Raw genomic sequence first — 17,266 nt, forward strand, 5'->3', positions numbered from 1 at the left:
AATATAACACATGCCCTGTTGGAGGTTAATAAAGCATATCAGCAGCTTGCTAAAGGCTTTGAGAAGCCCTTTGGTAAAAATAATGATTTAGCGTTATTAGTCTTCCAAGCTTAATTGACCTGAGAGCTTTCCCCGATGAGGGTTCATTCCGTATATCTCATGTTTCATGAAACATGCTTGGGAAAAGCTTGTTTTGCTACTTAGCAGCTATGTGGCTTGGGGCATATTTCTAACATCCTTGAGCCTTGGGTTCTTCATCTATAAAACAGAGATAATGACACCAACCTCATAAAACCTCCATGGTGAAGACTAAGTTTTAAATAGTGACTTGTATATACGTTCAATAAATGGTAGTTGTTTTGGAGATAGAAAGGATATGTTCTGTCTCCAAGGGGATCTTAATTCAGTCTAGCAGGGGAGATAATAAATGTACCCGTAAAATACAGCAATTACAGTGTGACCTGATTCTTTAGGAGTTTAAGGGAGGAAGAGCTTGCTTTTGGCTGCTGTAGTCAAGGGAGATTTCAAAGAGGAGGTGGATTTTAATCTAAAAAGCATGCAAAATTTTGAAAGGAGTAAATGGGGAAGATGAACATTCTAGCCAAGATATGGGTCAGGACATATAGATGGAAAAGTGTATTAAAATACAGTGGGTTAAAGCAGAAATTTTGTGTAGGTGAGGAATGAGATATAATTCTGGGAAGGTAGATTAGGGTTATACTGTATGGAACCTTGATTGCCAGATTGCAGACTCTCCATTTGCTAGGCTGTCAGAAGCCACTAATAATTTTAGGAGAATGACATGATCCTGCAAAGTTTTAGGAAATAATTTGTCTGAAATGTAGGCTAGACTGGAGGTAATGGTTTGGTTAGTAGTCATAAGATAAAGGCTATAGGTATTTTAAATTGTCTTCAGGGACACTGATCCTTTTTAGAAATTAAAGAAAGCTAAGAACTGATCTTTATAAAATTAGACACATGTATATAGGTCTCCTTTGACATCTGTTTAATAATGATGATGTAAAAGACAAGGTAGCAGTAATAACTTGCATTTATTGAATGCTAACTTTATGTCAGGTTCCATACATTTTTTCACATAGATTATTTTATTTTTGTAACAATCATGTGAGATAGGTACTCTTTTACTGAAGCTGGAGAGGTTAAGCAACTTGTTTAAGTCATTCAGCTACTAAGTGGGGGCACCAGAATTTAAAAGTCCGTCTGGCTCTTAAGTTCATTTTCTTAATCTACACTAAATTACTCCATTCTAGGGTAAATGAGATTATAGGTGAAAGAAACTTTTAGTTTTTGAAAGAGGTAGTTTGCTATATTTAATACTATCTCTGCTTTTCACTTCCTTTTCCCTCTTCCCTTCCTGTATTCACTCAAAAAGCATCTGCGTAAGCTATCCACCTTTTTGACCCACAGAGGGGGTTTTGTTGCCTGACCAGTGCGGGTGTCCACATGCATAGTGGTGGCCCAGTCAGGAGCTTGGACATGCTAAGGAGGGTGTTTGTGTAGAAGAGGAGCTCAGCACGGAGTATGTGAGTTGGCACAGTATATGGAGGATGTCCAGTGTTCAGGGTGGTGACAGTTGCTCAGAGTAATTTGACAAAGCTTGAGTGGGGTATAGGGTATCTATGCAGTGAATGGTCCATGTCAGTGACAGAAGATTGATTATATATGAGGTGGGGCAGTTGATTGAATAAGTCAGTATAGTAAAGATAATGTGCCTCGCTGTTGGAGAAAGTTAAAAAATGGAGGAAAATGATGAATCATGTACTATTGGATTGGAATTGGAGATATCATTGTGAACTTATAGTTTCCTATGTGGTTAGATAGATACAGCAAACCTGGCATCCATTTCTTGGTCATTGAATACCGTTCTCAATGAACGAGGGCCTGTTGGAGAAATGGCTAATTCAGAGAAAGTACAAGATGAGCCTGGATCATCTTATTGTGCCAGAAAGTTGTGCAGAGAATTATGAGGTTATGTCAAAACGATTCAGAACCAACTTGAATGGATACTACTGGCCAAATCTGGAACAATTTGAACATCAAAATAAATAATGATGGCAAAATATTGCAAATAAAATCAGAACCCATAAGTCTATAGTGAAAGAATTAATGAATACATGGAAAGTTTGATGAAGGGTGGGATATTTTTATAGTCTCAAAGTATCTCCTCTTAGAATACTAACTAATTACAAAGATTAAAAAGGAACTTTACAGTGGAGAAGCTTGGCAGTGATCACAGCAGACATACCAGTGTGCCAGCTGATAGGATGCACTGAGAATACGGTATCACTTCTTTGATATTCCTGTCAAAGATGCATACCCTGAATTTAATCATGGGAAATCATCAGACTAACTCTAACTGAGAGACATTCTACAATATAACTGACGTGCAATCTTTAAATGTAGGTCATGAAAATTAAGAAAACACTGAACAGCTGTGCTAGAATGAAAGAGACAGGACAACTGAACGCAGTTCATGAGTCATTATGCTACACAGGATATTATATGGATCCTGGCAAAACTTGAAATGGGGTCTGAAGATCAGATATAGTAATATATCAGTGTGAATTTCCTGATTTTGATGATTGTGAACTGCTTGTGTAGGAGAATTCTCTTGTTTGTAGGAAATACACACTGAAGTATTTATGGGTGACTGGACATCATATTAGCAATTTACTTTCACCTTAGGGGAAAAAAACCCCACCATTGTACTGTTCATGTTAGCAGTTTACTTTCACCTTAGGGGAAAAAAACCCTACCATTGTACTATACTAAGAAATTTTCTGTAACTTGGAGGCTATTAAAAAAAAAAGTAAAAACAAAAACAACTACCTCTGTTAAGGGATTGACTTCTTCTTCTGTTGGTGGTTTTCAGGTGGCCTGCTAGTTAAAGGGAGAGACATTTTGTATTGCTGTACAAATACTATTAAGAAGAGCCTCTGTAATCAGTCCTGTTTTGTGAATTATTTTATGGAAATGCAGGTACTCAGAAAGTTTACATACAGAAATGTGCTCTTTGGCTTTGTAGGTATATGGATGTGTGTGTGGATGTTTTGATCTTAACAGATAACTTACTAGCTTTTGAAGGTAGCATTTTGTACTTTTTAATGTTACATTTGAATTACTTAAAAAAAATTACCACTTGTATTTATTTTCAAATGGTCCACATTTTCTATATGAAGGATAGAATTTAATATTTAATATCTTATAACGGCAAATGAGTTTACTGTCATTTAAAATACTTATTCGCAGTAATTTTAACGTTGTTGTGAGTGATAAGAGCAACATCTATTAGCGTTCTGGGAGTTGAGTATTTGCACAAATTACTTAACCTCTTGGTGCTGAATTTTTCTCTTCTATGAAACGGAGATAATAAAAGTCCCTTTTTCTCAGAGTGTTGTGAGGATTAAATGTGAAAATACATGTAAAGTGCTTAAAACAGTACCTGGCTTATAGATGCTTTAATAAACATTAGTTAATTTATGATTATAATTATTATTATTTTGATCTGTATTTGCATTATTTCATTTAATCGTCAGAATTAGCCCTTGAAGTGGTATTATTTCCCCCATTTTACAGGTAGGAAAACTAAAGTTCTGAGAGGATTTGTAATTCCCCTAAGATCACAAACCTGGTAGTGGCAGGTCCAGGATTTCAAACCATGTTTATCAAACTTCAAAGCCCATATTTAAATACATTAATTCTGTGTAATATTTTTTCTCTTCTCTTTTACCTAAGTTTTGGGAATAATCAGCATTAAAATTTCAAGCACTTAACACTCTAGCCTGTTTAAAATGAAATATTTTATTTATATGACCAGTAATGAATATAACAACAGCAGTGTTTTATTCAAAATGTGGAAAACTGCTAGAAGTATGGACAAAATTATACATTTAACTTTGGAAAAGGGAACATTTACTCTTTTCTTATTGAAAGAACAGATATTAAAAGGCAAAAATTAATCTTGTACCAGTTATTTTCATAAAAATATTTTTATTAAGAATTAATAAAAAGATGTTTAAGTCTTTTGAAGAAAACAGATGTTCAGTTTAGCTCAGATGAAGACATTTACTGGTATCCTAAAAATTGCATGAGAGAGAGAGAACCTCTTTGTGGTGTTGGACATGGATCGTATTTATCTCTTGAAACTCTTGGCTTTTGTGGTATTGCACCACCCTGGTTCTCCTTTGACTTTTCTAGCTGTGTGTATCATTTGCTAGTAAGCAAATTCTCAGTCCTGACCTGTGATCATAAACTACTCTGTTCTTGGTGTTTGTCCCTGTATCTTTAATCTCTTGAACAAGGGACATTACCTTGTCTCCAATTTCAGCTTTGTTCATGACTCTCTTTCTAATGTCTCAGCTGCAGCATGTTCTAGTATTTATTTCTAAGCTCTTCGTAGTTATATCCTAAGTAACCTTAAATTCAGAATATATAAAACCTCATTCGTTATCTTCCACCAGTGCCTTCTAGGAGTGGGGTAGACGGTGGTGGTGCTGGGGTTCCCCCTCTAAGCTGTTTCTGATTTTAAGTTCTGCCCCTAGAGATCTTCTTTTACTTTTCTTCTTTATTCAGAGGAGTAATGTCTTTCAGATTTACTTCATTGTTCTTCTTTCCTACCATGACCAGGACCGTATCAATCTATACGTATTATTTCAACTGCTGCCTAGATGGCCTCCCTTTATCCTGGTTCTACTCTCATTTTAATGAGTGCATTTACCATGCTATTCCTCTGACCAAGTATCTTCAGTGGCCACTGTGTCTTTTACTTGATTCGAAGGATCCATAATTATGTCCTTGATTTACTTACAAAAACTTCCTTCTTTCAATATGTGTAGGGTTATGCCGGTGCCTTCACTGCATCTTCCGCGGAGACACGGTTTCTCCTTCTGAGCCTTTTTCCTTGTCTCCCTTAGCCTGGTGTGCTTTCTTTTCCTCCTGCTTGAGCAAGACCTACCCATCTTTAAGTCCTGGTTCAGACCAGGACCTCATGAAGCCTTTGTACTCCACTTATCTGCACAATCTCTGAATTCTTAGTGCACTGTGGTCTGTATTTCACTGTTTAGAACTTGATATCATTATGTGTTATATTGTTCCAATGTTATTCTCATCTCTTTCAGTGTATTAAACAGTTTTCAGCAATGAAATTTTTACAGCTCTTATGTTACCTGAGTATTGGCACATCCTAGGTACTCAATAATACTTTCTGATGAATAAAATTACAAATCACTTACAGTTTGCGTATCTGGCAAAAGAACAAAAGGTAGAGACTTCCTTTACTGTTCACGAGATTCGTATTCTTCAGTTTTTAGGGTGGAGGAAGGGAAGAAAAAGGATAACAAATTCCTTTCTAGTTGCTGCATATATTCAAAGGATAGAAATTAAAATAAGGCATAAAGATTATTTTCATAGAAAATTAAATGAACATGCAACGTAATTTTTCTGGATGTGGAAATTGATTCTTACAAGCCTTCTTGGGTTTAAAAGAAATTGAGAGTGTGTTCAGTTGTATGTCTGATATTGAATTCTTTTAATTTATCAAGTCTTTTCTGTTGAAAATATAGGGAATTAAAAGAAATATGCTCTCTAGGTAGTCAAAGTGTTTCAGCTCAGATCTGCCTTTTTGTGAATAGTGGATGAAATGTCAGAACCTTATCTAGAACTACTTATTATAAATAAAGGTCTAAGAATGATTATTTGTAGAAAGAGCATTTAGCATGCTAGTTAAGTAAATCTGACAGTTAAGTGACTGAAATACTGCTAACATATTTCACTGTTATTTGTTGCGGTAGCCATTTAAAGATCGCTGTGAATGGTTCTATGAACATTTGCATTCAGGACAGCCAGATTCAGACATGGTGCACAGGCCAGTGAATGAAAATGATATCCTGCTAGTTCACAGAGGTATGTTTAACAAAGTGATATGTGTGTGAGGCACAAAATACTAGTTATTGTAAATTTTAATATGTAAAATTAACCAATGCTACATATTTAGATTCTATTTTTAGGAGTAGCTGTGAAGTTGTGTCAAAAGCAAATTGTGCAAAGCTAAAGCAAGGAATCGCTGTACGGTTCCATGGGGAAGAAGGCATGGTGGGTATAAAAATAAGTGTTGTTAAGATCACTGTCTCTAAAAGATTGAAATGCCCTTCAATAAAGTTTAATATTTAATTAATAATGGAAGAAATTTAATATAATTTTAATATTATTATTTAGAAAAAAGTTTCACCATATATTTCTGTTGATACTTAATCTTATTTTCTTGAACTCAGGGTCAAGGTGTTGTGCGTGAGTGGTTTGATATTCTGTCTAATGAGATAGTCAATCCTGATTATGCATTGTTTACCCAGTCAGCTGATGGTAAGTTGTACAGTCTAGATGACTTTTTCTGTGACTTGTCACATTTTCAGACTACTTCAGTGCATTTTATCCTTTGATTCCTGTAGTAGCCCTGTGAGCTAGAGTGGTTGGATATTCCCTTTTCATAGAAGAGGAAATTGAAATTCAGGATTTTTGTTTACGTTAGCAGTTAATGAGTGGTAGGATCTTGAGTGGAACCTGACTCAGCCTAGCATTCTTTCCTCTGAACAGTTGGTTCTCAAATGCTTGTCTCAAGGACCAGTGCTGGCCTCAAGGAAGTTTTCATCAGTTCTTTTTATAAAATAAAACTAAATTTATTCAATTTAAGGATCGTCCTTTAGTCTACCTTTCTTGAGTTAAAATTTCCTTTTATAAAATCATGCTAGTAGATGAACTTAAAAAAAATACAAGTCCGTGTTGGAAAAGTTAAATTTTGCTAACCCTATTTGAGTTTCCAACTCTTAAAAGTTATTGGTCATTAAAAACAAAGTCTAGAAATCATGGTGTGTTAAATCTTAACTTATAATCTGTTTGTTTATAGTAACTTTGTTTTCAGCCCTTTTAAAAGATCAAGACTTGGTAACTAAAAAGCTCTTATTTAACCATGTAATGCAAATAAAAAACTCTCTTTATTGAAATGATGTTTGCTACCTACTGAATTGTAATTTGATACTGTAGGCTAAATGGCAATGGTTACCACCTCATTTGTATAAGATATACCTGGGAGTTCTTTAACTTAATAAAGACTTACATCCAAGTGAAGGTGGGATTTCAGTTTTTAAATGCTTTGTTCAGTTGCTTTTATTTCCTGAAAAATTTTTCTTTCCCAGTGTTTAAATTCTTCTATAAGGAGAGAGTGTCTTATTAATTATAATTTCCTGTTGTATCCAACCAAACCAGCAGCAAATCTCCATTGAATAAGAAGGATTACTGTATGAGAGGCAAGTGGGGGTGGGCTGCAGTGATGCTAGAGAACTGCAGATATTCACCTATGTGATGGCTCCTCAGACACATTCGGTGTATTTGAAATTATTTAGGAATATGGGACTTCCTACTTTAATTCTGTAACCTTTGATTATTTGCTCTGAGATGAACTTAGTGTCTTTGTGATTTTACGACAAGTATGATGAGGCCCTAGTTTAGTTATTTAGGCCTAATCTTTGCAGCAAGATTTAGCATTAAAACATTGTATTTTAGATTTATTTCTTTTCTTTATAGTCCCTTATTCTGAGTTGTTTATTTAGTTTCATATCTGAAAAACAGATTTGGTGTGGAATCATTAGTTGAGGTGCTTATTCTACAAATTTATGGCAAGTAATATGATGAAGCACATAGACCATAGTTTCTGATTCGTCCTTTTTGTAAGCCATGTATGTCTTCTCTTTGGGGCTGTAATATTAATAAAATATAGATGAAATATTTTCATGTTCTTATGTTTGGTTGACAAGAAGAAAATTACATTTAGGGTTCCTAAATGTGGGGAGTGTTTGGATAGACCTAATGTATGTAGTAATTTCTTTAAAACTTGCTTTCTAATTAAATTAAGATGCTTACTGTAGAGCAATAGTAGTGTAGTAGACTGGCTAAGAGTTTGGCCTTTGGCACATTCCACTGAATGTGAATCCTAGCTCTGTCCCTTTTTCTGCTATGATCTTGTGCCAATAAATGTAGTATGTCTGGACCTTGATTTCCTTATTTGAATATGGTGATAACCTATGTTTTGTAATGTAGTGGGAAATCAGCTGATGTGGAAAAATGCTTAGCCCAGTGCCTGGCACATAGAAATCAGAAATAAATATTAGATGCTATTATTATTATTTTTTAAAATATTTTTTAAAATTAATTTATTTTGTTTATTCTTTTTTTTTTTTTTTGGCTGTGTTGGGTCTTCATTGCTGCACGTGGGCTTTCTGTAGTTGAGGCGAGCAGGGGCTACTCTTCATTGTGGTGCACAGGCTTCACACTGCGGTGGCTTCTCTTGTTGCGGAGCATGGGCTCTAGGTGCGTGGGCTTCAGTAGTTGTGGCACATGGGCTCAGTAGTTGTGGTTCGTGGGCTCTAAAGCACAGGCTCAGTACTTTTGGTGCACGGGCTTAGTTGCTCCACGGCATGTGAGATCTTCCCGGACCAGGGCTCGAACCCGTGTCCCCTGCGTTGGCAGGCGGATTCTTAACCATTGCACCACCAGGGAAGCCCGATGCTATTATTATTATTCTGTGAAAATGATATTTTCTTATTGAATAGGGTTTTTCTGAGATGATGAAATGTCATAGTTTTATTGGTTTTGAACTTAAAACATGACATAAACTTTATATTCTATCTTAATTCACTTTCGAGCTAAAAATTATTCATTTCCTGAAGACTTTTCCCCCCGTGTGTTTCCTTTTTTTCTTTTGATTTCTCTGTATCTATTCTTTGTAATAACCCAAATTTCCCAGAAAGTACTTAGAGAAGGAATTATACACAGACCTAGGGGAGGAAATAGGTAAAAGTATTTCTGATTATTCTCAGAATATTGTGTTTTTGGAATAATAGTTACGTTTGTCTTTGAAGTCTTTCTTCATCTCACAAAACTTTGTTTCGACTTTTTTGTGTGTGTGGCTGTGCTGGGTCTTCGTTGTGGCATGCGGGCTCTCTAGTTGTGGTGCGTGGGCTCCAGAGCGCACAGGCTCAGTAGTTGTGGTGGGCAGGCTCTCCAGTTGTGGCACGTGAGCTTAGTTACCCGCAGCATGTGGGATCTTAGTTACCCCACCAGGGATCGAACCCGCGTCCCCTGCATTGGAAGGCGGATTCTTAACCACTGGACCACCGGGAAGTCCCTGCTTTGACTTTTAATACCCAATCTTATATCATGACTGGGAATGATTCTCAAAAGGTACTTAACAGTGGGTGACTAGCTTCATGTGGCCCTTTTAAGTCATTCAGCCATAAGCTTCCAAATGTGTACCTTGTATCTAAGTAAACTTACTGGTCATGGCATAGTCCAGTGCCAGCACTGATAAATCAAAGACCAGCAAAGCACAAAGAGTTAAAATATGTATGCTCAATGGCCAAACATTTCACTTTCCAATACTTTCACTTTTCCTTTGTTTATTTATTTTTGATGCTATTTCATTAGATTTATCAGTCTTTCTTTTTGCCCAGGTGCCTAGAAGAGAAGTAAATAGCATGAGCTCAGTAAATATTTGTTGAATGAATGAGAGGTAGTGATCACACAGAAAAAATAAGGAAGGTTATTTAAAGTTGAGATCTTGGTATTAGGTTTTTCCATTGCACTGCATTTTTTTTCGAGACTTTTTGTGGTAAAATATACATAACATAAAATATACCATTTAACCATTTAAAAGTGTACGCTTCAGTGGCATTAAGTACATTCACCACTATCTTATTTCCAGACTTTTTTTCATGTAACTGGAATTAGCCTGCATTGCATTAGAGTTTGGCAATAGTCAATAACTATTGCTAATGCTGTTTTTACTTTTATACCTCAGTGGTACTTATTCAAACTTGATTATTTGTCATGAGGAAAACAGTTGTACATTTAAAAATTTTAGTTATTCTCTTGTAGTGCTCAATTCCTTTAGAAGCAAAATGTAGTGAATACCTGCTACGCTGGGCATGTATAGGTGAATGAGACAATGTCTGCCCTAATTCATAGCCTAAGGTTATTTCCACACTGCCTGGGAAAACGTGTGTGTGTGTGTGTGTGTGTGTGTGTGTGTATTTCTAGGATCTCTCTGACACCTCTTCCAACCACTTTCAGTGAAAAGTATTCTAAAATTTTCTCTCTGCACAAAGACTTATTCTGATAAGTATGTGTGAATTAATGATTAGTATTTCCAATTCCACTATTAAATATTCCACAAAGAACATTCTTTGCTGAAGAACGTTTATACATAATGTAACCTTAGCTTTGCTGAAGTTGTATGTGAACTGATTTACCTGCATTGAAATGATCTCTCTTATGCATGGTCTTAAAAATAAATTATTTTGTCTTTATTTTAATAGGAACAACTTTTCAACCTAATAGCAACTCCTATGTAAATCCTGATCACTTGAACTATTTCCGGTTTGCTGGACAGATCTTGGGATTAGCTCTGAACCATAGGCAGCTGGTGAACATTTACTTCACGAGATCGTTCTACAAGCACATTCTTGGTATGGCTCCATTGTTATTTCCTTAGGCATTTATTTAAAGTGTTTTTCTTATAGGCTTTAGCGAAAATTAGTAGATAAATGGTGGCATTTTGGGTGAATAATTTATATTTTGATTGGAGACAGTCTGTGTATGTAAGGCATTGGGGCCTGAGGGAGAGAAAAAATAACCTACATTTTTGATTAAAAAAAGTTTTTTTTTCCATTTTAGTGTGTGTATGTTTATGCTAAAAATGCATTTTAATATGAGTATACTTAAGAGACTTGGCACTTTTTAAAGTTTATAATAAGTTCCTGAATAGCTGTTTCAAAGAAAGTTTACATTGTAGAAATGTAAGCTTAAATTTACAGACTTCCAAATTCAGGAATTAACATTCATTTAAATCATGCTGTGAATTGGATTATATTTTGCAGTTTTACAGAGTATCTGTAGAGGGCAGTATTTCACCATTAAACAGATAAGGAAAGGCAGAAACATTTAGAATATAACTGCTGTATGTTTGCATTTTTAGGTATTCCTGTGAATTACCAAGATGTGGCATCCATTGATCCAGAATATGCCAAAAATTTGCAGTGGATTTTAGATAATGATATTAGTGATTTGGGTCTAGAACTAACTTTTTCTGTTGAGACTGATGTGTTTGGAGCAATGGAAGAGGTGCCTTTGAAACCTGGGGGTGGAAGTATTCTTGTAACACAAAATAACAAAGTAAGTATTTGAATTTTTACCTTAGCCATTGTTTGTAACTTAGCCCTGATAGTTTGCTAATTACTCTAAAGTCTCCTGGCACTAGCCAGGAGAACTTTTACTGTTAGACTTTTGTAACATTTATAACAGATAAAATATTTAAATTAACTAAACCATCAAATACCAGACTTCGAATTATAAAGGATCATTTCATTGTTGTGTTAGATGTGCTGAGGCAGTTCCTGAAGCAGCCTAGAGCATAGTTCAGTTGGTTGTGTAAGTTGGGCATCTGCATATCAAAACATTTGATTACAAATATAAACTTACATCAATATCATATTTGCACTAGATCACTATTTCATGTTTTAGAAGTACGATATTAAGAGTTCCAATAGAGAGAAGAAATCGCAGTGTTTAAACTTTGTACACACTTTTGGGATGCAGTAAATTCTGCAGGACCTCTGAACTTGATCTTTTTTTAACTTTATAACTTGATTATTTTTATTTATTATTATATCTCCTGTTTGTACATATTTTTTAAAAACTTGGTGCATGTTTTAAATTACACTGTTGAAAGTTATATTACTTTAATATATAATACAGCTTTATTTTATGTTTTGATAGATTATGTAGGAAATAGGGAGTCAGAAAGTCTGGTTTTGGAATTCCAGTTCTATCACTTACAGTAGCAACTTCTGGTAAAACAGGACTAAAACCTTTTTCCTTTCCTTTCATTGGATTATAATTCCAAGACAGTTTCAGAATCAGCTAACTTAAAAAATAATGTCCACTGAATGATTTCGTAGACTAGAGATATAGTAAAATATAGTTTTTGTGTTTTTTTTTAAAGCCAAAAGACTTGGCCCTGTTTTAACCTCTTTGAGCCTCAGTTTTCTATTCTGTGTGCTTGGGATAATAATACCTCCCATACAGAATTGGTACCAGCATTTTTTAAACTGAAAAACACAACACAAAAGTTAGTTTTTATTGGATAGTTTTCTATAAAAATAGGTTCCTAGGTTTCACATATCTATAGGAATGAAGACCTAAATTAAGCTATGTAATTTTACCTTTTGAAACTTAGATACTGTACATATTAAAAAAATAACTTTAGTTTTTGAATATAAAATCAGGACCTGAGTTTTTGTACATTTATACTTAGTAAAGTTTTAGTCTACCCTCTCACTTTACACCTGAGGACACTGAAGCCTGAAGAGTTAATGGTAAAGCTGGGGCCAAAACCCAGGTCTCCTAGTTTCAAGTCTAAGGTTCTTCATCCTGTTAGTAAAAGTGATCACACTGAGGTAGATCTTACTTGATTTAATATAATGAGTCACATTAAACTCTAGAAGATTAAAATAGTAAAATGCTTAAAATAATTTTTTGAATCTATATGAACTTGCCAGTGAATGGAAATATTTAAAAAATCTTCTAATTATTAGATTGTCCACTTCATAGTGCATTTATTATTTTATTTTACAATGGATACCTCCTCTCAGTTAGGGGTAATGAAGTCATAAAATCTTCGTTATAAGCAAGTGATTGCTTTTCATGAGAGAATCTCATACATGATTCCTATCTGTGAATACACTCTCTGGTGATTGGATTTGTCAGTCCTCTCAGATATATGAAAAGTGGAAAGGGTCATTAACAATTGGCATGGTAGATAGCCATATTTATACTTGTATCTCCTAACAGCCTTTCTTCCATATGACATGATTTTTTTGTTTAGATTTTTTAAATATGTATTTTATTCTTTTGCATTTGTGTTTTTGTATTAAAATCTAGAAAGAAGGAAGATATTTAATAAATAATAACAAATAAGAATATACTTACATTGAGGCTTGATCATGAGTCTAGCCTGAAGCTGGAATATTGCTGTAACATTAAAGAGCTTGGAAGTTTTGTTCCTAAGTTTAGCACATTTTAATTTAACTATATTATAGACATTGTTTTGTTAATGACAGGCTAACTTTGATGATGAGGTTCAGTAATATAGAGGTAAAAGCAGGATCTCAATCACTAATATGTTAATTCTCAGCTTTTGTTTTTCAGATACAAACATTTCTCACAATAAAATGAGCCTCTCATTTTTCTAATATTACTAGTAAGGGTCAAGTGTGATTGTATATCAAATTGTTGATGCTTAAGCATTTAATGTTTGTGCAATAAGCAACCTGATTTTTTAAAATTAAAAATCTTTAAAAACATACTAATATCTTAAATTGATCACTTGATTTAGAATTGTTAAATTATTCAGTTTACAAATACAATTTTCAAACCGTGTTCTTCAGAGGTGTTATTGTTATATTTTAACATACATTTCTGTCATGAACTTTTTCTGTTACTCTAGGGTCAGCCTTTTACTTACTTAACTTTAGGTATAAAGTTATAATTGTCACATTTGGCGTCAACTTCAGAATTTCTAAGCATATTGAAGCTTAAGTGACTTGCCAAGCGTGTTAGTAAGAAAAAGTCGATGTAAGCTAATCTCCACATGGGGGAGTCATTTATTCCTAAGTTTTATTGAAAGGCTTTGGTAATTATAGACTGAAACCAAATAGATAAAATACCTTTGTTTAAAAAGAAGTATATTAATAAATACAAGTAATGTAGGCAGAAAAGTATATATTAGTTCCATATTTGAAATAAAATTCTCTTTTAAATTTAATTTTATATCTGTCAATGATTTGTTTTAAAATCTAGAGGAAAAAATAAGATCACTTGGTTTCACTTTAGAAAATGGCTGAATTATCAGGAGCTGAACATTTACATTTAAATAGTATTTTCAGCATTTTAAAAAGTTTTGCTTTAACTTTTCACTTTGACTTTTAAATTCTTGGCCAAACGATAAAATTGTGGAACCATAAAACCTTAAGTTAGGAGTAACATATTTTTGCTAGACCTTCAGTTCTAGCTCTTGGTACTGAAGAGTAAGCTCAGTGGCTTTTAAGTGTTAACAACACTTTTACCATACTAATCGTAAAGTTCATTAAGTCTGGGAGAGAACAAAATGGGGTGAGATGGGACAGGATATCAGGGAATGGAGGAGGTGGCATGGAAGTTGAGTTACAGAGGAGAAGCATTAAGTGGTCAGGTAGGAGTGAGGAAGGGGAGAAGGAAATGTTCTGGGCTTATAGAAGGGCACAGAGATGGCAGAGCATGGTATGTTTGGGGAGCCACAGGTAGGTCAGAGTTGTAGATCTTAGCGTAGATTGCAAAGTAAATGAGTGGGAAAAGATGAGGTGGGAGAGGTAGACAGGGACCAAATTCTGAAAGACTTTGCCTCCACAATTAGAAATTTGAAAATTATTCTGAAGGCTTAGTTAGGGATGGTTGCAGATGCTGTAGAGGGCACTGACATGACTGAATTTATGTTTTTTAAGAAAAACAACACCAATCTGAGCTTGGAGTGTGAAGAATGGGTTGAAATGGGGCAATATTGGAGTCAGGGCAACTGATAGGTGATTGTGGCGTTGCTCTGGGGAGCATGCATGAGTGATTTTATAAGACAGTGGCAGTGAAGATGGAGAAAATGAGTCATCTTTTGAGGATGTAGAATTTATACAACATGGTAATTAGCTGTTTGGGAAGGTGAAAAAGAAGGACTCCAGGATGAGCCACTTTGGTGGATGGGCTCTAGAATGATGGGTGGTGTTATCATTCTCCTAGTCATCAACCTCATCACATCAGTTGTATTCTCTAGTGATGATAATAGCCACTGCCTATTGAGTACTTTGTGTATATTTCATTTATTCGAGTTGTGTTCTTTATGCATTTCTCATTTACTATAACAGCCTTTTGAGATAGTTATTTGTATTCATTCAGTGTGGGAACAGCTTTAGTAATAAAAGCGTCTTACATTTATTAGGTATTTATAATGTGCTAGGCACTGTTAAAAGTGCTTTATGTGTATTAACTTACACTTAAACAATCCTATGAGGTATAGATACCCCTTTCTACAGGTGAGGAAACTGAAGCATAGAGAGGTTAAGTAGCTTTCCTCCAAATCACAAGACTAATAAGTGGTGGTTTTGAATCCAGACAGTCTATAAATTTCAAGCCTGAGCTTGTAACTATGACACTATATTTCTTTAGAATATAGACAGTTAAATAACTGTCTAAAGGCTCAAAATTGGTAACTGGTAGACCCTCAGTTTAAATTGAGGTCTGTATGGTTGTGTAACTGCTGGGCCTCTCACTTACTAAGGCAGTGAATATGAACAAGGTAGCAAATACAAATTTAGTGTGTTTTCCAAATTTATGGTTAGCAAAGGGCAAGCATGGGGAGGGAGGGATAAATGAGGAGTTTGGGATTAACAGATACATACTACTATATATAAAATAACAAGGACCTACTGTATAGCACAGGGAACTATACTCAATACTTGTAATACCCTATAATGGAAAAGAGTATGGAAAAGAATATATATATATATACATATATATATATAACTGAATCACTTTGCTGTACATCTGAAACTAACAAAACATTGTAAATCAACTATACTTCAATTAAAAAATTTAGTATGTTTTCCTCCATTTCATTTTTATTTGGTTAATACCTTATATTTTATTGCTAGTTTAATTTGATTTATTTCACATACAAGCACATTTGATACCCATCCAAGTACAAAATACAAGCTTGTCTATATAGATTATTGACTTAAAGTGGATTCCTATGTGTATCTTCAGGAAAGTATACTATGAGAGATCTTTATGTGTGTGTGTGTGGTACGCGGGCCTCTCACTGTCGTGGCCTCTCCTGTTGCGGGGCACAGGCTACGGACGTGCAGGCCCAGCGGCCATGGCTCAAGGGCCTAGCCACTCCGCGGCATGTGGGATCTTCCCGGACCGGGACACGAACCCATGTCCCCTCCATCGGCAGGTGGACTCTCTACCACTGCGCCACCAGGGAAGCCCCGAGAGATCTTTTTATTACTCTGAAAACTTTTAAAACAGTTTAGGTCTAATGTTCTCCATATTGAGTGTATGTATGTATTTTTAGATTGGGTTTTAAATTATCTTTAGTATCTTTTTGTCATTGAAGGAGAACATACTTTTCTCTGCATTTTAGTCGGTATATTCTAAAAATTCACTTTAAAAATCACCAAATCCTTGTAATGGTAACCTGAAGAGTCACTGTTTTCAATGACTGAATTTGTTCTACGGGAACTGATGTAATAGGATTTTTATCAGGATTTTTATCAGATGTAATAGGATTTTTATCTTTATAACTAATTAGTGACCTTAAAAATAAGAATATATTGGTAAAGGATAAATTATTGGAAAATGTTACATTGTAAAAATGTGCCTCTCTTTTTTCTTATATCTACTTTTTCCTGCAGAAGAAATCTGGTATCCTTTGAGTTTTCAGTGGAGAAATTTTCAATGAAAACTCTTACATACCAGAGCAATAATAATCAAGTGGATAAGCCCAGGAAAGAAGCTTTTATTACTAAAGGATTTATATTCAAACAGTGAATTGAATTATGCCAGTCATAATGCCATTTTAAACTGTTAATTTAAAAGTAAAAATAACTATTTCAAACAGTTTTACAAGTATGTCCAAGTTTATCAGCTTACTTGAGATAAGAACATTTTGCTTTCACTATTAAAAGTTAACTATTAGTTAAGTAAACATGGTTTATATATATATATATATATATCTTTCAAGAAATCGTGAAAAAATTTTCAAGAAGAAAAATAGCTTCCAAAAAAAGGTGTCAATTTTCAGCGTTACCACCACTCCTCCTAAGAAGACATAATTTAGATTCAAAGCCTGAAAGGAAGTTAAATTTTAAGGAAGATTTCCAAGGGGTGATATTATTCATTGCACACATTCAGAAGACTAGGAGATAATTAAAACAAAATGTTTCTATAACTAGGCATGCAATTTAACTGGAACGTAATATCTGAAAGTTGAATCTCAATCTTAGTGTTTTTATTTTTCCCTTGGCACTTATTCTTTGCTTACCTATCTTGTATCACTTATGAGGCTCAGAGGTTGAGCTAGGAAAAAGTTGCTAAGGCTCTTTTTTATTTT

At 34.6% G+C, this 17,266-nt stretch overlaps 1 protein-coding gene across 2 annotated transcripts in view; it reads left to right on the forward strand.

Annotated features, from left to right (window-relative positions):
- HACE1 (HECT domain and ankyrin repeat containing E3 ubiquitin protein ligase 1) overlaps positions 1-17,266 on the forward strand; it is a 92,696-nt gene that overhangs the window by 56,119 nt on the left and 19,311 nt on the right. For both annotated transcript variants that reach the window (XM_082634347.1, XM_082634348.1), the window contains 5 exons: positions 5,811-5,922; positions 6,014-6,111; positions 6,291-6,378; positions 10,386-10,535; positions 11,045-11,241. In XM_082634347.1, the coding sequence (XP_082490473.1) occupies positions 5,811-5,922; positions 6,014-6,111; positions 6,291-6,378; positions 10,386-10,535; positions 11,045-11,241 (645 nt within the window). The remainder of the gene's footprint in view (positions 1-5,810; positions 5,923-6,013; positions 6,112-6,290; positions 6,379-10,385; positions 10,536-11,044; positions 11,242-17,266) is intronic.

Source organism: Mesoplodon mirus (genome assembly GCF_964341445.2).
Source record: "Mesoplodon mirus genome assembly, chromosome: 10".
In the NCBI taxonomy this organism is placed as follows: Eukaryota; Metazoa; Chordata; class Mammalia; order Artiodactyla; family Ziphiidae; genus Mesoplodon; species Mesoplodon mirus.